Source organism: Eptatretus burgeri, chromosome 9, assembly GCF_056783735.1.
Source record: "Eptatretus burgeri isolate ZD-2024b chromosome 9, Ebu_testis_v1, whole genome shotgun sequence".
Classification (NCBI taxonomy): Eukaryota; Metazoa; Chordata; class Myxini; order Myxiniformes; family Myxinidae; genus Eptatretus; species Eptatretus burgeri.
Window position 1 is genome coordinate 71,689,177 of NC_140969.1, and position 21,863 is coordinate 71,711,039.

Consider the following 21,863-nt stretch of genomic DNA (forward strand, 5'->3'; position numbering starts at 1 on the left):
TATTTACATAGAACGAGAGAGGGAGAGATAAATCTGAATTTCTCATTTGAAACGAAACTATCGCTGCCATTTCCCTTTCGCTTCGATTTTGATCAGCATAAAAAAAGGTGTTTTAGGCCATCTTCACTTCATTGAGATGTTCACCCAGCACTTCCAAACAATGCTTCAATTATCAATTCTGTTTTGGAATCATCGCACAATAATCTAAAGCTTTCCACTCGTGAACCGAGCGGTTTGTGCACCCGAGTGTCTTGCGGCTGATAGCACTTTGACCCCTCAGACTACAATTGCATAGTTTTGTTAAACTTTGGGCCTGGCAGAGCACATGTGACTCTTGGTGGTTTCTGAATAAATGAGCCTGTGCAGCATGATGGGAATGCTTACACTAAGCATCTTCAGCAAAGACATTAGCGGCTGTACATGCATACGGTATTGGTGTGTCTACAAGTGGGTACTCAGTTTGTGGTGTGACCGAGAGGAGAAAGCTGCAGAGGCACAGGCCTTCCTAACTCACCACAATCAGAGGCAAGATTAGCCTGTCAAACCCACAGTCTTCATTACCGTGTCATTTCAAAAGGTGCGAGTACTCCCCGTGAGACAGCTCAATTGATCCAATACGATGCAACTTTTACATCACAAATGCTGTTTTAAAACTATTTTATTCAAGACTCGAGCACAAGACACGACAGATGACAACAAATGTATTGTATGTTTTTGGGGTCTTATGGCCACCGTGCTGAAAACATGAGAACAAGGTGTGAGGTTGAAATATTAGCAGTGCACCTTCCCTTCCAACAAATTAAGCAGGATGCTCTGACTCCTTGCAGATCAAACAAAATGTATTTTGAACGAGGGTATGTGTTTGGGTCATCGCCATAACTAAAATTCCACTACACAGTTTGCCATGCTGCTAGTCTCTGCTTGCCACAGTCCGACTCTTCCTGTCCATTCACCCATGACTGTTCTCTGCCGTCAAAAGCATTGGTTCTGTCAAAGCATTTCCGAGGCAGAGAAGCACACTGGGTGGCATGCTATTCCTCTCCCAATGGGGTGAGGATTTGGACCTGCAATCACTCAGACTATAAATACCAAAGCTTAGCTTGGTGAACCAATCCAGATATGAAATCCTTCTCTTTAGAGCAATTCAGAATTTGTCATCATCCACAATAATCATGTCATTTATTATTTAAAAAAACAAAAATGCATTTACAGTATTGGAAGTAATTATGGAAACAGATTAAAAAGTGGATATGAATGTGAATAACACGTGAGTGAATCGAATCTCATGTGTACAAATAGAATTTTCCAAAGTACAGTCACATGATGATATCCAGTCACACAGTCCACTGTGGTTTGTTGTCATGTGAACAATTCGAAAATTCCACACCTGCAGAAGAACTAGAGGTGGTGATGATATTGTAGTGGGGTGAATGACGTACTGTATGATGAATACTATGGTGCCTGGGAAGGAAATATCATGTGACAACTGACAAGTGCACATTAATCAAAGTGTTAGCTAATGAAGGCGACTCCATGGGCAGACTTCAGCCCGACTCCATGTTTCATGACGAGCTGTATGGAAGACTCTGAGGACGATAAGCAAAACCGGTACTGTGAAGGATATGTGAAACTGGTACTGTGAAGGATATGTGAAACTGGTACTGTGAAGGATATGTGAAACTGGTACTGTGAAGGATACGCAAAGCCGATACCTTGGACGATATGTGAAACTGGTACTGTGGAGGATAGACAAAACTGGTACTGCGGAGGATAGACAAAACTGGTACTGCGGAGGATAGACAAAACTGGTACTGCGGAGGATAGACAAAACTGGTACTGTGGAGGATACGTGAAACTGGTACTGTGGAGGATACGTGAAACTGGCACTGTGTAGGATATACAAAACTGGTACTGTGGAGGATATGAGAAACTGGTACTTGTGGAGGATATACAAAACTGGTACTGTGGAGGATACACGGAACTGGTACTGTGGAGGATACCTGAAACTGGCATTGTGGAGGACACGTGAAACTGGCACTGTGGAGGATACGTGAAACAGGTACTATGGAGGGTATACAAAACTGGTACTGCAGAGGATACGTGAAACTGGTACTGTGGAGGATATACAAAACTGGTACTGTGGAGGATATGCGGAACTGGTACTGTAGAGGATACCTGAAACTGGCATTGTGGAGGACACGTGAAACTGGCATTGTGGAGGACACGTGAAACTGGTACTGTGGAGGATACGTGAAACTGGTACTGTGTAGGATACGTGGAACTGGTACTGTGGAGGATATGAGAAACTGGTACTTGTGGAGGATATACAAAACTGGTACTGTGGAGGATACCTGAAACTGGCATTGTGGAGGACACGTGAAACTGGCACTGTGGAGGATACGTGAAACTGGTACTGTGGAGGATATACAAAACTGGTACTGTGGAGGATACGCGGAACTGGTACTGTAGAGGATACCTGAAACTGGCATTGTGGAGGACACGTGAAACTGGCACTGTGGAGGATACGTGAAACTGGTACTGTGGAGGATACGTGAAACTGGTACTGTGTAGGATACGTGGAACTGGTACTGTGGAGGATATGAGAAACTGGTACTTGTGGAGGATATACAAAACTGGTACTGTGGAGGATACCTGAAACTGGCATTGTGGAGGACACGTGAAACTGGCACTGTGGAGGATACGTGAAACTGGTACTGTGGAGGATATGTGAAATTGGAACTGTGGAGGATATACAAAACTGGTACTGTGGAGGAGATACAAAACTGGTACTGTGGAGGAGATACAAAACTGGTACTGTGGAGGAGATACAAAACTGGTACTGTTGGGAATGGAAGTGGTCAAGGAAGAAAACTCAAACTCTCCAAAAGTGACATTAAGTAACTCAAGGTATATTCTCAACAGACGATGTTCCAGTGGAGATCTTGCACATGACTTGGCTGAAAGTATTGGTGTTAACATTTCTTCAATAACAGTGGGATACACATCAGATCAAAGTGGTCTCTATGGATGTGTAGCTGCCTGAAAACCTTTGCAGATGAGGGGCAAATGGAGGGATGAAGGGTGAGGCAAATGGAAGGGCAAAGGGAGGGAAAAAATCACAGTTTTCCTTTTTTTGTTCCAATTTCTATGATCATTGTCATCATTCCAGAAACAAACCCAGTCCAAAGCTTATTTTCCAACATGATGAATTAACCACCTCACAGCAACTAAATCGAGAGATCTGTTTATTAACTCGATTCCATCGTCACTCTGTCCCACTGTGTTGACTGCAGCGGGCCAAGGCCATGGACCGCCCGTGCATCGCTGTTCCACTCACAGCTGTTTTACATTCCTCGTGCTTTCCTGCTCCCTTTCATCATCCTTCCTTTTGGTTTCCTGCAACCCCAACTCCTGCTCTGTCTGCACATGCCAGTGAGAAATGTATTCTGCGAGCAGTCAGAGCAAACTCCTTATCTGTCTGATCGGCTGTTTAATCGTGTCTCACCTTCAAACACTGAGATTGCAAATGTGCAAAAATAAAGAAATTAGAATAAGAAACAATTTTTTTAAACCCACTGTCCTGGATTGACCAGGGTCAGGAAGGGCTTTTCATTCATGCATACCAAGTACAAAGTAGAATAAAACATCTGTACCTTTTCGATTTGAGGCTGAAATGCAGGAACAGAGATTAAAATAAGCCATAGACTATTTTTTTTTTATATATATTTGCTTTGATACAACACACTACAAGGGTTTATATTCGAAACACCTTCAACTATATATGAAGAGGGCTGGCAGGACAGCCAATAGGCATGCACACTCACCTCTGAGTTGTCTCGCCTGGGTTTGAATCCCAACCCAGCAATAAACTGTCATCCTGGCGTTTCACAGGCAGGGTGATTCATCAATGTCTTTGGATTTGAACCTGCAATCCCTTTCACCATCTAAAGATGGACGATGTCCAGCAGCCCACTACAGATAGACAATGTCAACCTGCTATCCCACACACATCCCTCGGATGAACGTTGTACTGGTTTTCCTGTCTGCCAACATTAGTTGGTGTAAGGTAAAGATATGCGGTGTCCTTCGTAAAGAGTAGGTGAGCTATAACTGGCTATCTGTGAACAAATTACAAATGCCTGCCCTGTCTGACTGCTGGGAAAGCAATGGTAAACTCCCCGGTGTAATCCTTGCTTCAGCAGGATCAACGTTCTATCAAGAGTATATCATATCATCATGATACAATGAAGAAATAAAAATATACTAGCGATACCCGTGCACATGCACGGGATAGCAGTACAACATAGCTGGTAGCAGACGACAGACCGTACACGGGGAATGACAAAAATACGCATTGTGCAAAATGCAAGTGGTACTATGGAACGCCAAGACTTCCCAAACATTGTCGGCATGTCTGCTAAGTGTCACAGCAATTTCATAGGGATCATGTGACGGCGAGCCAAGTTTTTAGTGTGCAAGCTTGGTATTATAATAGAGATTTGATACCTTTCTACCAATTCTACAACCCTCTGGAAGAGGTTCGGTCACTCAAACTATTGGGTCTCATTCTCAGCCATGATCTCTCTTGGGCAAGTGACATTTCAAAATTGGCCTCCAAAGCCAGACGTTGACTGGGCATTCTCAATCATGCAAAGTCTTTCCTTGGCACACCTGAGCTCCTATCCATCCACAAGGTTTTCATCTGCAGCTTGATGGAGTACAGGTCTCCCCTCTGAGTAGGCTCTCCTGCCTCACATCTTGCTCAGCTTGATGCCGTCGAAACCAAGGCTTTCAAGATCGTTGGACTCTCTCGCAATGAAGCCGAGTCTATGAGCTTATTACTTCACCATCACCGACAGGTTGGCGGTCTGTCTTTTACCACCTCATTTCTGGCCGTGCACCCTCTGTCCTCTCCATGCTTTGGTCTTACCCCCAGGTATCTACAGGACACACGCAGTCCACCAAAAACCCTCTCCTAGTGAAACTGGCGAAATCCAGAATCACTGCTCACCACCAATCATCTATTCTTCTCTTTTCCCACCCGTGGAACCACCTTCCACACTCTCTTCGATCTCATTCTCCCCCCCCCCCCCCCGCCCAGGTCTTCAAGACAGCTGTTCACCACTATCACCCCCCATCCAAAACCATGATCTTTTCTACACCCGTTAAACCATCCTGCACCGCTCCCCAAATTTTGTTAATGTATCCATCTTGTCCACCCCCTTGCACTCTCCATTACCTCTCATCATCACTATCATCCCTTGTTTGTCCATCTCCTTTCTCCCTTTGCCCTGCTGTTGGAGCTTTCCCTTTCTGTTCCCTTTGTTATGTTGTGTATTGACCTGTTCTGTGTCCAAGCTCTTCCATGAGCCTTGAGCATGTATTGTAAAAATGTCCAAAACAAAAGATATAACAGATATTTTGAAAAGAAACAGGAAACACAAGGCCTTGGTCAGCTGCAGAAGGCCAGAAGCTTCATGCCTTGAATTGCAACCCTGTCATCCTGGTGTTTTACAGGCAGGGTGATACATCAATGTGTTTGAATTTGAACCTGCAATCCCTTTCACCATCTGTAGATGGATGATGTCCAGTACCCTTCTGCAGATAGATGATGATTAATACAGAAATGCTGCAGAATATAAGAATAATATCTGTATTCATCATCTATTTGTAAGGAATGCAGCTCAGTGAGCGGGTTTCAGGGGCAAAAGGCATAAAGGCAAAGGTGCTGGATGAGGGAGGTACAAGTGGCACTGACATGTGCTGGGAAACATTGGGGAACTTACATGTGCTGGGAAACATTTGGGAACTTGTCAGCGTACTGTGGTGCCGAATCTTCAGGCCCATGCGGTGCGGCGTGGCTCAGCACCATGAGAACAGGACGCAGAGGAAACTCGTCCTTAGACTTTCGGAAGAAACGGATGCTGTCATTGGTGATTAGATCGGTCAGATAATCCTGTGCACAGTTACACACCAGTTTCAACATACTGAAGAGTGTTTATTTTTAATCAAAAGCATGTTGGGTTCTTCAAGCTAAACGTTTAGGGATGGGTTAACACCAACACAGGAAATAATGCAGAAACTCGAGGAAGTAAGATTGAGTGGTTAAGAAGGCATTTTTCATGATTTGGCCCATATCAGTCCAAATGCAGAGAAGCATCATGCAAGGCCATGAAACCATGTGAACCAAATTAATAAATACCTGGTTTAAGTACTCTACATGGGCACACAACCAACGAGACAACTTCCTACGGCATGTTTGTCGATATCCAATTTGGGTTTGTTCTTTTTTTTTAAGGCCCCAATGTTTAACCCCAATTATCGACCAAGACTGTGGGTTCAATGCACCGAGAGCTGTTGAAGATCGGTACATGATGTGCCAAAGTGCTCTTTGTCCCTGGAGGCATTGCTTACCTTTTCATATACAAATCCGTGTTTCTCTTGGATGCCGTTACGGCTGATGGTGTAGTTGTAAAAGCGAGAATTACGCACCAGTCCAGCCCATTCGAGCCAGCCCGGAGGCACGTATGTACCGTTGTATTCATTCAGGTATTTGCCAAAGTATCCTGGTGAGGAAAGAGGGGTATGAAGAGGGAGATAGAAGCAAGGATAAGATTTTTGACAATCCCCCACCCTACCACCGCCTTTCCCCCCGAAACTAGAAAGAGCAATCAGAGATTGCAGACCCTCGCCAGGACTTTTGTATGGTTTTGTGTGCTGCGTAGATAATGCATTGACGATGTAGGTTTATTTTCAAGCACTGGACAAACAGACCTTTTCAGTTTTACTGCATAGATTCACGTTCAAATTGGATGTATTTTTTTAGATGTATGAACATATTTTATAGATATATGGATTTTAGGATGTATACATTTTTATTGATGCACTCACATTCTTAAGAGTACATCTTTTATAGACATGCTTGCATTCTAATAGTACTTACTTCATAGACTTACTCACATTCCAATTGTACATATTTTATAGAGGTATTCAGTTGAAGAAAAGATAAATTGTAACACTGGCTACCACCAAGTAACGTTTTTGGCCTACATCAGCACATTATGTATGGACAGACAGACAAACAAATACTAACAAATGGACCCAAATGCAATACCCTATTCTCTGGGGAGAGTAACTACTGTCAGAGTACCTCCTAAAATCCAGTTGTAAAAGCACTATTTTCGACCAGACATTTCACACCAAAGAAAGAAAACATTAAATGAACAGAATGAATGCAAAAAAAAAGGAGTGAAAGACTATAAAGGTAAAGAAGTAAAAAACGGACATGAAATGTCATCGCCGCCGTCGTTTCAGTAATTTTGCTGCATGGAGTTAAAGGGCGAGCTCATATTTATATACAACTAAAATGGCCGCCAGTCTACCAGTCGGCTATCTTTGATCAGATTGAAAAATAAAGTGAGGGACACATGTTTGCAATCATGGACTGTGCTTGTGACAAGTTTCAACAAAATCAGACCATGCATGCTGAGAAATGGTTGTGGACACATTTAAGTAACAAAATGGCTACCAGTTTGCCATCTTGGATCTGATCTTGAAAAGTAAATGACGTGCATACGTAAGCCATCACTCATTATATCTGGGTGCCAAGTTTGAACAATATTGGTAAATGCTTGTCTGAGAAATTGTTGAGGACGTGTTCAACATCAGGATTTTACAACTAAAATGGCTGCCAGTCAGTCATCTTGGATCTGATCTCAAAACAGAATGACGTGTTTATGTAAGGCGTCATTCATTATCTGTGTGCCAAGTCTGAACAACATCGGTAAATGCATGTCTGAGTAATGGTTGATGACGTGTTTGACACCGGGTTTTTTTTCACAACTAAAATGGCCGCCACTCGGCCATCTTGGATCTGATCTCGAAAACAAAAGACGTGCATATGTATACCATCATGTGTTGTCTTTGTGCCAAGTACGAATAAAATCGGTCCGACATGTCCGAGATATGGTTGCGGACGCACACACGCATGCACACGAAAATCAAGACCAAATCCATAAGCCCCCATTTTGGACGAAGTCCAACAGGGGGTAATAAACATTAAAACCAAATGCAATACAAGGCAAATTGCTAAAGAAACACAAAATGCACGTGTGTAAACACACCACGAGGAACGATGAATCGCAGTAAAGGAATGAGTAAACAGGTCAAATTTCGGGAAGTTTAAAAATCACGTGCCAATGGTGAGAAACACTTGTGCGGACATGTTCTGAACATGGATTCACTTTCTTGGAAGAAGGGAAATTGCAAAAGCAAATAGGTCTCACTTCACTTGTCGTGCTGCCGAGAATCGGAAGCAAACTTCAGTTGCCTCTGGTTTCAAGTCTTCAATTTCAAAAATCCACATCTCAAGGTGGAATTTTCTTTTCCTCTGGTTTTTGAAAGATATTATGGAGGTATGGAGAAATACATGGCAAGAGATGGGCTGGCAGGATGGTGAAGAAGTACACACACTCACCCCTGAGCTGTCTCGCATTGGTTGAATCTTGACCCAGCTATAAACCATCATCCAGGTTTTTCACAGGCAGGGTGATTCATCAATGGGTGTGCTATCCATCGGATAGACGTTAAACTGGGTGTCCGGTCTGCCGATATTAGTTAGTGGATGTTAATGATCCCAAGGTGAACTTCGTGAAGAGATGGTGAACGATCACGAGCACCCTGAAAAATTACAAATTCCTGCCCTAACTACTGCTGGCAAGGCAATGGCAAACCACCCAGTATAACCCTTGCCAAAAAACTGCTTCGGCAGCACCATTGCTCTGCAACAGGTCACTCTACTTTGGACTTTATGCTCCTGCTTCAGCAACAGATGAATGGAGGTCCTCAATGCCAGACATGAGATTAGAGCCATCTCACTAGACATATCGCGTACTTTCGATATGGTCTGGCACCCCGCCCTGCTCACCAAATTCTCTTCCTCTGGTATCCAAGGCAATCTTCACTCTTGGCTCGCAGACTTCCTCTCCTGTCAGTCAATGTGTGGCCCTTAATGAAATTCTCTCATTCCCTCTTCCTGTCCAAGCTGGAGTTCCTCAAGACAGTGTTTTGAGCCCAGTGCTTTTTCTGGTTTTCTTCAATGATCCCTCCGACTCTCTGGAAAATCCTCTTTATCTCTTTGCTGATGACTCCACCCTCTGCCGTACGATCTGTCATCCCTCATATCAGCAAGCAGCAGCCTCTTCACTCTCTGCAGATCTGGATAAAATCACAAGCTGGTCCAACACGTGGAACATGTCTTTCAATCCTGACAAATATCACACTCTCACTATTTCTCTCCGAGAGGACCATTTGGACCCCCCCCCTCCGGATCCCCACCCCTTCAATATACTTTCTCAACAATCCTTTTGAAGAAGTCCTTTCGTTCAAACTTCTGGGTCTCACTATCTGCCATGGACTTTCCTGGGAAAGCCACATCTCCAAGCTGGCTTCCAAAGCCAGTCACCGATTGGGCATCCTCTGTCATGCAAAGTCCTTCCTTGGCCCACGAGCTCCTGACCATGTACAAAGCTTTCATCCACAGCCTGATGGAGTACTGCTCTCCCCTCTGGGCTGGTGCTCCCTGCTCTCACATTTCTCAGCTTCACGCTGTGGAAACCAAAGCATTTAAGATCATTGGTATCTCTCGTGATGAGGCTGAATGACCATGTACAAAGCTTTCATCCACAGCCTGATGGAGTACTGCTCTCCCCACTAGGCTGATGCTCCCTGCTCTCACCTTTCTCAGCTTCACGCTGTGGAAACCAAGGCATTTAAGATCATTGGTCTCTCCCGTGATAAGGCCGAGTCTTTGGGTCTCTCACTCTCTCACCACAGGCAGGTCGGTGGTCTTTCTGTCTTCTACCGTCTCCTCTCTGGCCTCGCCCTCCCTGCTCTGTCTGCTATCAGTCCCCCCCTCCCATATTTCCTCAGGGTGCTCAAGGTCTGCCAGCAATCCCCTTCTGGTTAAACTATCAAAATCAAGAATCACTGCTCACCTTCATTCCTCTTTGCCCCACCTTTGGAACAAACTCCCACATACTCTTCAATCCTATTCTTCCCTCCAGGTCTTTAAAATAGCTGTTCACCACCATCTCTTATCTTCCCCCATCCAAATCCTCGATCTTTTCTACCCCTGTTAATCCACCCCAAACCCACCTCCTTCAAATTCCCTGCTTTCCTTTCTGAAAGTCCCTGTAGTGTCCATCTTGTTTACCCATGTACCCAATGCCATCCCTCTCCCTTCCACAGATCTCCTCATGTGTCTTTTCCCCCACTGTGATTTACTTCCCTCTCCCATCACGCTTGTCTCCTGCTCCCCTTGTTATCTATTCTGTGTGTTAGCTCTTATATGAGCCTCGACATTGTACATATTTTGAAAAACCCAGGGTGTGGTACATCATAATCAGAACCTGAATATGGAGAGAGAGAGAGAGAGAGAGAGAGAGAGAGAGAGAGAGAGAGAGAGAGAGAGAGAGAGAGAGAGAGAGAGAGAGACAGAGAGACAGAGAGACAGAGAGACAGAGAGACAGAGACAGAGAGGGGGGGTGCACTCGGTCAGAAGAGAGAAAGGGCTGAGCTGGATACTAGCTTAGACACAGCAAGAAACGGGCTGAAAGAACATTAAGGGAAAACCGGCGATGAAACAGCAATGGAATGAGAAAGAAAAAGGAGGGCAAGGGATAGGGCAGAAACACACAACCTGGAAAGGAAGGAGTGGGATTAGTGAGGGTTAATAAAGATATAAAAGATCATGAGTATGTATTGGGTATGGTGTGAGGTGGTGGTGAACGGCCATATTGAAGCACTGGATGGAAACGTGAGATTGAACAGACCGAGGAAGTTGGTTCCAAAGCCAGGAGAAAAGGGAAACCCATGAGGATGTGAGCAGCGAGCCTGGATTTTAATGTGTGCTGTGGTTCCCATGAGTGTAAAATGTATTTATAAACGAGTTCCCTTGCAAAGAACTTCAACATAGTAGGCCATTAGGCCCGTCATGCCTGCACAATGGTTGTTCTTGCTCTATCCTTTCAAATAATGAGCATCAATCGAGGAAGCAACACGTACAATTTTAAAAGTCTTTGCTATACTCGACCAGGAAAGGAAAGGAAAGGATGGGCGTAATAGTTGGAGCATCGGATCTGAGTCTGGGAGATTGGTAGTTCGAACTCCAGCCGAGTCATACCAAAGACTTAAAAAAAAAATGGTACATGCTACTTCCTTGATGCTCGGCATTTAAAAGGATAGAGCACAGACAAGCAACCATAAGTTGGAAATAATAGTGCATGCTTTGATGGGCCGAATGGACTCCTCCTGTGTTGGAGTTCCTTGCAAGGGAACTCATATTATTAGTCTAGATTATTGAGGTTCAAAGCACCAACCTCCCACACTCAGAGTAGACACTCTAACCATTACGTCGCCCTGTTTGGTTAAATCTGCCCCCTTTGAAGGCTGTTAAAGGTAAAGAGTCAGAATCTTAGCTAGATTTGGGGTATTAAGTGTGAAGGGGACTTTATTGGGTGACTTTCCCCTAAATAAGGGAGCATATGCAGTGTGACAAGCTCATCCCAAGGAAACCTTAATGATGGGATGCAGTGCTGCCAAAACCTTCATTAAAAAAAAAAATGCACAGAAAATATATACATGAAAAACCTGAACAGCTTAATCTCTCATAATAAGGGAGAGAATCAGGAACCTGTTCTTAACTGTTAAATCGATGCCCTCGTCAAAATAGTTCCATAAATAGCAAGAGTCGTCTAGGTCTAGCTCTCCACCAACACAAAACGTTCCTCTCAGGATTTGACGCTTGCAGGTGATGATTATATCAGTGCCTACTCAAACACAGCGGATTACAACGTTTAGTGGGGATGTTAAAGCATCTGAGAAAAGAAAAAATAAATAAATAAATAATGGCATTGGCTTCGTGGTTCGGGTGGCTGGCTTGGGATCCTAGGGTCCTGAGTCCGAGCCCCGTTGGCCACTGAATTAACACCAGGTGGGGTTAACTCGGCCTATCATCCTTCCGAGGACGGCGAAATGAGTACCAGTGTACTGGTATAGGGGCACAGCATCAGCGGCATCGTCGCGCCCCAACAAAATGATAGCTACCTGGCAGCCAAGCTGCCATGCACAAGAAGTGTCAGTGCAGTAGTTATTTTTATTCTGTTCATCATCAGTTTGAGCAAAGGGAACAAATTTTGTTTCATTCATAAACAGCAAATGTATTTGTACTCAGATTAAAGTTCTCCGTTCGACGGGTGATTAAAACTATGGATGTTGGGGGTCACGGTTCAACAGCACTCGAGTGAGAGGATATACCCGTGCGGTAGCCGGATCTGCTGAGATATGCCCCAAAGGTGTGCGGTTCGTGCGTCGCCTGCCAGAAAGGTGAAGAACAGTTTTCGTTGTTGGTGTAGACATGGTGGTTGTGGGTGTACTTTCCCGTGAGGATCGACGAACGGGATGGACAGCACATGGGCGTAGTGACAAATGCGTTGGCAAAATGAGTGCCACCCTGCTCCATAATTTGTCGAGTCTTGTCCATAACGTCCATGGAACCTGAAGATACACGCCCATTACGACATACGCAATTTGTCTTTTTCTCAGTCTTGACATGTTGTAACAACTTAATTCCATGGAGGATGTACAATATCCTATTATGATGGCACACTCACTTTATCTTGCATATCATCTCTAAACGAGTGTGTCATTGGCAATTGTTTGTTATTTTCACATCGAGCATTCCCTAGGATAAGAGTTTTTAAAAGGTAAAAAATAAAAATGCTCAAACTATTAGTTCTAACTCAACTACCTGACAATTCACTCCGTTAAAGGATTTCTCATGACATTTGTTCACGTACTCGTCGGAGATCTATCAACTGAAATGAGAAATCAGAGAACACTTTATTTGGTTCAGGGATAAAGAGCTATAGAGATAAAGTGTAAAAGGCATGCGTGTTAAGAATATTATAACCATGAAACAGATCATGCAATCGCTCAATGTATAACATTCAATGTGGACTAAAAGGGCGATCAAACTAATGATTTTCGTCCGCCAGAGCACTCACCGAGCTCCACATCCTGGTCATCCGTAAGGACGAGTATAATGTTGGGACGGATGTTGCGGCGGTCATTCCTCGGACGAAGATGCTCCCGCCGTCCGTTGCAGCATCCCAGTGCTCCGAGCATGAGGGACAGCAACAGCAACCGCCTCTGCCGTGACCGCCATGCCAAAAGACAGGGCCGCACGAAATGCAGGTGAACCATTGTAGAACCCTTGTCAAAACTCCGTCATGTAGATCCAGGCATATCGCAGGGCTTAGCTGGAATCAAAACCACAGTCCATCTCCTTCACACGAATCTGTCACTGCCAGAGATCTGCAAGGTGACAGGCCCATTGTTAGCCAGGGACAAGAAAGTTCCGCATCTAATGGATCCTTAAATACAGCCTTTAAAAAGGCCAATACCTATTATCGAGAGAAAACTACAGGCATTACCTTACACATGAGTTAAAACTCTCGTGCTGCCAAATTTGATTGCAATGGAGCAAAGGGCTTGCATCCACAGAAAACATTTGAGCCTCGATAGTGGCAATGGTTAGGTTCTGGCATTCGAGAGATGCTCCCAGCGTGTGTAATCAAGTCCAGGCTGTTACATCACACCTGCCCCAGCTTACTCAGGAATCTGGCCAAAAGTACTTGAAGACTTTCGTTCTGGGATTGAGCCAGGTCGTTGGGCTTTTGCGGCTTCGTGCGCTCACAGGTGAGGAAGTGTGAGACTCCCGAGATTCCGGGAAACATGCGTACAGTAAAAGGCTGCTCAAACTAGACAGTTTAGTGTTGTGTTTACAACTCTTCTCATCACTCAGCCGAGAGCAAACTCACAAAGCAATCTGTCAATTTATTATGACCAAATGCTTCGAAGGGCTCTTCTTCATCCCAGGTATACATTTCCTTGCATTTCCCAAAACAAACAAAAAAGCCTCCTTCAAAAACTAGCCTTTACCTTTTATTAAATTTTTACCCAGCCATTTAACTTGGGGCCTGGTAATAAAGGCTTTTGTTTACAGCTTGGGCAGTGGCTGCAATACTCAGTGAGTCAGTGGCGTAATTGTTAGAGTCCGCTCTGAGTGTGGGAAGTCGATGGTTCGAACCCCCAGCAGAGTCATACCAAAGACTTTAAAAATGGTATATGCTGCTTCCTTGCTTAATGCTCAACATTAAAAAAAACTTATAGGGCACGAACAAACACCATAGGTTGACAACTATTGCAGAGCCTTGATGGGTATAATGGCCTCTTCCTGTGTTGGAGGCCATATTAAGAAAACTCATATTAAAATATTTGAGTACAATGGATCGAATAAACAGGAAGTTGGTGTATGAAGGAAGTGGAAGCTGACACTTCAGGGTTTAACTCTTGGTTGCTCCCTTATGCTCCGACAAAGAGTCAACGCCCAAAATGTCAGCTTCTCATGTTTTTCCCATAGTGGTTAGCATACCTCGATCAATGTCTTGTTGATTTCATCCATCGTTCTATCGACGATTATCGACATTAGCCTTCAGCAGGAAGACTAGTTCTTCATTCTGCAATACATACAAACTTGTATCGCTGGACCACTTGCCTTAAGAGGCACTCCGCTTAAAATAATGAGTCGGCCTCAGTCATTTGTCATTAAAAGTTTGTTCTGGAAGGGCTTTTGCACAAAAGTCAACCTAAGCTGCTGCAAAGGCCTAATGCTTTCGAATGTAATAGTCCTGAAATAGCGATTCGACCCTTCTACCCAAACTACAGTCACAATTCACGAGCTTGCAGTTATACCTTTCTGTGAGTACAGCGTGGTGCTGAAAGATCGTGGAAGTACCTTTGTGAAAGTTCCATCATGTAGTTCCACACATACCGAAGGGCTTAGCTGGAATGAGAACCACAGTCCATGTCCTTCACACCAAGTCTTGAATGGCTTTAAAGATACAGGGTGTTCTTTTCTGCATAATGACCCACAGATAGGCATTGAGGCCATGCCATTTTTTCCTGGCTCAATGGATCGCCTGTGTTTTTCAATGATCATAGTTTGGTCAGATAAAAAGTACGAAGCGGTCATCCTCTTTTTCTGACCAAACTATGATCATTGACCAACACAGGTGATCCATTGAGCCAGGAAAAAAATTCTAACTTTGTGTATTTTTCTTGTAAATATAAATTTCTTGTAAATATAAATCTAGGCTCACGGAAGAGCTAACCGACAGAGGGCAGCAGCTTCACGACCCGACAGAAGATCAAAAAGCAACAGGAATTAAAAAATAAAAATAAAAAAAATTCACACAGGAGTGACAGAAAAGAAAGCACAGAAACAATGGATAGCAAGGGTGGGTTTGGGAGAAAGCACGAGGTGACGATGGGTAACACTCCTAAAAACAAGACTGGAGGGAGGGATACAAGACAACAGACACATTACAAAAATCAATTCCTCAGATAAGAGAATTGAAGAGGAAAGGGAGGAAGTGAGCGTTCACCTTTGAATTATGGAGGGTAACCAACTGTGGGACTTCACAAGAATGCTTGCAACCTGAATGAGATGAGGAAGATTGAAGGAGGATCGAGGCGATTGAAAACAGAGTCCACCAACCTTCCTTGCAGTGGGCAAGTCGCAGAGCTTTGGTCTCGGCCTCTTGCCATGATATACCAATGCTACGGAGAGTCCTGGCTCAATCGCCTCCAAGGAGAGCAAGATGGGAAGCAGCTTCAGCAGCTGAGAGTGGATAACCATAATTCATTATGCTTCGGATGAAGTCGTTTTATACAATGTAATGAGCTCCGAATGGCTCAGAATAGAATTGGTTCTGCCAAGAATATGGAGGATTCGGTGTGCATTGGAAGCCAGTTTGACTATGTGGTCTGCTCATGAACGATTGTGAGACCTAATCGTTTTGTGCACCACACCTCTTCCAGGAGTTGGCTAGAGATTTAGACTGCATGGTTTGAAAGTCGATCCTTGCAGGTGGACAGGGTTAGAGCATGCGATTTTCCTGCATTGAAAGACATGTTCCCGGTAGCAAGGCGCAATGACATTTGTTTGTTTTTTAAACAGATCTGCAGACACTGATGCTGCAACAACCTGCTTCTCATAAATGTGGTGCACTGTTTTTGCACAGGGTGGGGTAATTCACAAAACAGTACAGCGGAATATCCAGGGAAGAGAAGAGGTCGATGATAGAGAATGAGAACAAAGTCGGTTCTGAAATGCTACCGAGACACGAGCCAAGAGGGAGACGGAGAGACGGAAAGACGGAGAGAGAGAGAGACAGACAGAGACAGAGGCAGAGACAGACAGTATGCCATCAAGACTAACCTGTTATTTCTGCTCACAGAGAAAATCTCATTACAAAATCCAAACATGATTAGAGTAAAATGAGGGGCTCTTTCAGTCTGGTAATTCTCACAGAGACATCTGCAGGAAGAAAAATAAAAAGAAAATGGAGGATTCTTCATTCTTGGCCTGCGAATGTAGATTTTCACCCACCACAGGCAGCTTGGTGAACTTCGCTTCCTTCGCCCAGTCCTCTCTTCAATCTGATCATTCCCAGCAACCCCCACCCCAACCACTCCTCCGAGGTAACTCAGGTCCTTACAGAAACCCACACTTTGTTACCTTCCCCAAGGTAAAATTTGATATAGTCACTTCTATTCTTTCATCCCACTTTGCTCTCGTCTGTAAAACTGACTCACTGTCGGTCGTCTTGAGCTCTTCCCGAGCATATCCTCAAGACTGGTTCCCATCGCCACCTAAGACTTCCTCCCATATCTCCTCGACATCTTCTTCCATCATTGACCCCGTACCTTCATTTCCTCCATGCCGTTCCCCTTCTCATATCGTACAGTAATGTGGCTGTCGACTCCTCCTCCGCTCTGCAAGTCTGCTAACATGCTACCCTTTATCATTTAGCTCTTGCTTTCATTTCTGCAGAGAGGGAGGAGGGCAGGTGGAGGGTGAGTGCCTCGCTGGCTGAAACAAAAGCACAGAAACAGCTTCAATGTGAAAAAAAAAATACCAGCATGGAAATGGAAGGCAGCACAATACAATCGATCGTGCGGGGCACAAAGTAACTTCCCGTGGTATCAGTGACCACAATGGCAGAAAACAAAGCAGATAACCCGTACAAAAATAGACTGTTGCCATTTCGCACCCACGGCTGCTAAACTTATCTCTATCTTTAAAGGTCAAGGGCCGAGATAAGTGGGGCAGATGAGGACAGCAGAGGAGTTGCATTGTGAATTTTTTTTTTTTTTAAATAAAACTCCCTCTACTTTGACTATCATGTGCAGCCAACCAGTCAGAAACCTATATCATCAAATAGGACAAACTACTCACCGGCTAGCCAATTGTACAGGCCAGCTGGTAAACCCACCCCAACGATAGGCTGTAAAGTAACAGCTTCATCAAAATATGCTGTCAGTATCTCAGCACAGTAAAATTTATATTTCGGGCCCCAAGACACGATGAAACCACGGAGTTCAGCAACATTGGCTTGTAAGTACATCACCAATCAAAGGTACAGAGAGAGAGAGAGAGAGAGAGAGAGAGAGAGAGAGAGGGAGAGAGAAAGAGAGAGAGAGAGAGAGAGAGAGAGAGAGAGAGAGAGAGAGAGAGAGAGAGAGAGAGAGAGAGAGAGAGAGAGAGAGAGAGAGCACAGACAAATTGCTTGTATGGTTTAAGTGTGTTTTCCACACTCAAACTGCACTTCAGCAAGAAGAATATGAATGACTGGAACACAGGGCAGGCCATACAGACAGTACAGGCAGGTAGCAATTACACCGGGGGTCAAGTGGAAGCACCTGCGGAGTGAGAAACACTTTGCGCTTCTGTTGTAACAGACATACATTAAGCAATGTGACTATTTGCAAGCCCCAGTAAGGATATATATATTGATATCTATATCTATATATATAGATACAGATATAATGTATGTCACACTTTAACGTTTTTAGCAAAGGTAAATGTGAGAGTTTCAGGGAAATGAAGAGTTTAACCTTGTCAGGATAGATTGTCTGCCATTTGAGGTTTCTGTTCAGCCAATCAGCAAGGTTTCGAGGCAGCAAGCCTGGAAATCCGCTTACAGAGCAATTTGAATGCACAAAAGCAATTTGCACGTAAACTTCATAACTTTACACAGTTTGACTTCTTGGCCGAGTTGCGAATGTCGACAACAACATACAATACTGAGAATACAAGCTCATAGCGAGCTGTTTTACAAACAAATCTCGATATAAGCAAATCTTTTAAGTTATTGGTCGCTTCATCACGACACCTGCATGTTTTGCAAGAACAAACCTCTGCCAAAGCTTTCGAGAATTTGCTCGTGAGCCATCTGGTTGAACGCAAGCCAACCAGTGTGACCTTCTAAATGGTTTCCAGGCTAAGGCCTGCATCAATGAGGACACAAGAGGAGACACTTTCAAAAAAAAACAAAAAAACAAACAGCTTTGGAACCTGGTGATGGGTAGAACAAGCGACAATATGTGTAAACATTCAAAATAACAAAACCCCTCCATTTCAGGACATCACAATTGAACTGAAGATGTACTTTGCAGAAACCCCAGTGTCAATATATAAGGGGCAATGCATTCCCTGTGAGTGCCAATGTGAGGTCTGACCAAATGCTGTATGACTACTTCAAGATGTTTTAAAAGCATCAGAACTCACCGCTGCCCATTTCAGCGATGGAAGTAACGAGAACGGGCAAACATTCGTGTGCATGAAAAGCAGTTTTAAGATTGCTTCACGTGCAATGCAATGAATGGGTTTTCTTGTTTTGCATGTGCTCAATGACGAATCACAGACAAGGACGTGATTCAGAATGCGTGTTGGGACAGGGAGGTGGAGCATGTACCTCCGACAGGACTCCGCCTTGTGGGATGTAGCATGCCATTCCACCTGCCTTAGACGGCTCGAACCGAGCGAGTGTGCAATCCGCAGGCCTCGGGTGCGCGGCACGCAAACAAACGGGACGAGAGATCGGCCTGGAAAGGCAAAGGTTCGGTATCACCGTTCCATCCGCTTAGGCCTTAGGGTGATGCACAGTCTTTGACGGACAAGCACCAAATCTCACAGGAGCACAGAATGAAGACGATTCCATCGTTATCCAAAATCAATCGCTTTGGGCTTCCATGTCCATCCACTGTGTGGGTTTGCAGACATCCTGCGGAATGTTTAAAGCAGAATTTTAATGCAATGCTAATGCTATCTCTGCTTGCATGATGTCTTCAGGAAGACCAAACTCCCGCTTTCTCAACAGTCATTGCCCCGGACGAAACAAGGTGAATACCACAATGCTTTGATAACCATCTGTTTTCCCTTAAACGATTAATTCCAAGCAGAGTTATGCCCCACAATTACAAAGGCCATTGCCAAGCTCAGACGTACAACTTTTCCATGCAAGTCTATAGACCGGGGTGACACGGTCAGTCCCAAAGGCCGTCTGGTATAACAAAGCCCTGGTCTGTGTTGGCAGAGCCTCGGAGTGGGAAAGCAAACAGCTCCCTGCTGATCCGCGTTCCCTGTTTACCCAGGACAAACTTGACTAGCCTGGCTTTCCAGACTGTGTTTAATCTTCCACAATGAGTATCTAGACATAACCATATTGGAGGAAAATCAGACACAGGAAGAGGGTAGTTGACCCACCAGTCCAAGTAACGTCTACGACCCATTTGTTCTATCAACCAAAAGGCCTTATTTGGCAATGGTACCTTGGCCAAAATGAGTTGGCCCGATTTGCCTTTCATTCTGAACCAATGGCTCATGATAGTGGAATCCAGGTTCAAGTTCCATCGACTGTGTTCATTTGTCCATTCACAACTTCTTTTATGTCCACAACTATTCCCACCTGTTTGTGGGTTCAGTTAGGGGAAGATTTTGTCCCAAGTCTTTCAGTAACTGGCTGGTCAGGCTTGGACGTTCGACTGAATGTGTGTTCAGCCAGTAATTTCTAATTTGTTCAGGGTCCTGGTGATAGCTCGCCTACTCTTCGTGACAGACACTGTGGGATATTTCACTTGGATCAAATAATGCCAGGCAGGTCCTGTGTTGACTCATGTTCTTGTCGGTTAGTTCATATAAAAGTACAATGATGTCCCTTTGCATCTTTGTCCTGCAATATATATATATATATATATATATATATATATATATATATATATATATATATATATATATATATATATATATATATATATATATATATATACATACATACATGTAAAAGCTCTTCCAAAGGCCTTGGCTTATTGTATTTCTTTTGTAAAGTTTACCTTTTGTGGAAGATACGGTGAAGTCACACTTCTTTCAACTCTTCCCACGCTATACTTCACCAAGCATAGAGGGAATTTATAAAAGGCAGAACTGACTGCTTGGAAATCAGAGGGAAACACTTCCAGTCATTGGGACGACGTTCCAGAGGAGCATTAAAAAAAAAAAAAGTTAAATTTATTTTTTCTTCCAATTTTAAGGTTCCTACATTTGCTTAAGTTGCAGGAATCATAGTCTAATCTAATCATAGTTGTGCACAGTCAAATCATAGTGCACCAGGAATGAAACCCATTTGCTCAAGGATGGCGACGTTGCTCAGTTCATAAAGCAATGTGGCCGAGAAAATCCTAAAAACACAAACAGTGAAGTTTTTGGACAAAATGGCAATCTAGAGTTGTGACAAAGTCTTTAAACATCAAGGTTCCCTAAAACAAGGGCTGCCAGGATATCCAAGAGAATTGCGCACTCACCTCTGATCTTCAAATCTCGATCCAGCTATAAATTTGGCGTTTCACATGTAGGACAATTCATCAATATGTGTTCTGTCCCTCGGATGGATGTTAAACTTGATGTCCCGTCTGCCTAGCATTAGTTGGTGAAAGGTAACTAGACGGTTTCCTTTACGGAGAGTAGGCGGGCTATCGCCAGCACCCTGAACAAATGACTAATTCCTGCCATAACCACCAATGGCAAGGCAACAGCAAACCATGTCGTGTAATCCTTGCCATGATGCTGGCTTCGCAGCACTGAATCTGACTTTAGGCAAAGCACCAAAATTAGATAGATGCAATAAATTAATTAATTGCTTCCTCTGCCCCTTCAGCACTTTGACCCTTCAACCCATTTCGATCAAGCCTTCTCATACAGCAACCTTCCTAAATATAGTTACCTTGCTCACCTGGACTCATTTCTTTCCTTCCTTCCAGTTTTTTAAGGTGATGAAACACACAGTCTCATGCTGTCACTTCAGGCCACACTTTATCTATGATATTCTCAGTGACATTTCCCATCTGTTCACCTCCATTTGTGTTTGCAATTATCCCTTTGTGGAGGGGGAACTCTCCCATCTGTTTGTCGAGCATCTTCGACCTCACTGTTCTTTGTCTGTTCATTTCATATGGTCTTCCTCGTCGATGTTGTTGTTGTTTCATATGCAGCCTGTGGATTCTGGTTGCATCATTTTTTCTGGAAGTGTGGCTGTGCCACTGATGCTGTTACAATCCCCCTGTTACCATTAAGCTGGTACTCATTTTGCCAACCTCGTAAGGACGACAGGCTGAATCAACCCATCTGTTTTATTTCAACGGCACAACAGGGGCTCAAAACTGAAGACCTGAAGATCTTCAGGCAGCCACCTCAACCGTTAAGACAAAACCAGGCTTTGTTTTTCTATGCTGTATTGTCAGTATGTTGGTGTCATCATGTCTTATCGCTCATATTTTATATATATATATATATATATATATATATATATATATATATATATATATATATATATATATATATATATATATATATATATATATATATATATATATATATATATATATATATATACACACACACA

At 43.8% G+C, this 21,863-nt stretch overlaps 1 protein-coding gene across 6 annotated transcripts in view; it reads right to left on the reverse strand.

Annotated features, from left to right (window-relative positions):
- The window catches only part of LOC147020335 (extracellular sulfatase Sulf-1-like), a 65,583-nt gene that overhangs the window by 21,447 nt on the left and 22,273 nt on the right, over nucleotides 1-21,863 (reverse strand). For 2 of the 6 annotated variants that reach the window (XM_085895639.1, XM_085895634.1), the window contains exons 2-5: nucleotides 13,065-13,374; nucleotides 12,316-12,555; nucleotides 6,415-6,566; nucleotides 5,787-5,956 (exon numbers count right to left, since the gene is read on the reverse strand). In XM_085895639.1, coding sequence (XP_085751765.1) covers nucleotides 5,787-5,956; nucleotides 6,415-6,566; nucleotides 12,316-12,555; nucleotides 13,065-13,263 — 761 coding nt within the window. In that variant the 5' untranslated portion in view covers nucleotides 13,264-13,374. Of the gene's footprint in view, nucleotides 1-5,786; nucleotides 5,957-6,414; nucleotides 6,567-12,315; nucleotides 12,556-13,064; nucleotides 13,375-14,494; nucleotides 14,580-16,719; nucleotides 16,741-16,830; nucleotides 16,952-18,881; nucleotides 19,012-21,863 lie in introns of those variants that run through there. The other 4 variants (XM_085895635.1, XM_085895637.1, XM_085895638.1 and 1 more) reach the window with 4 other exon arrangements.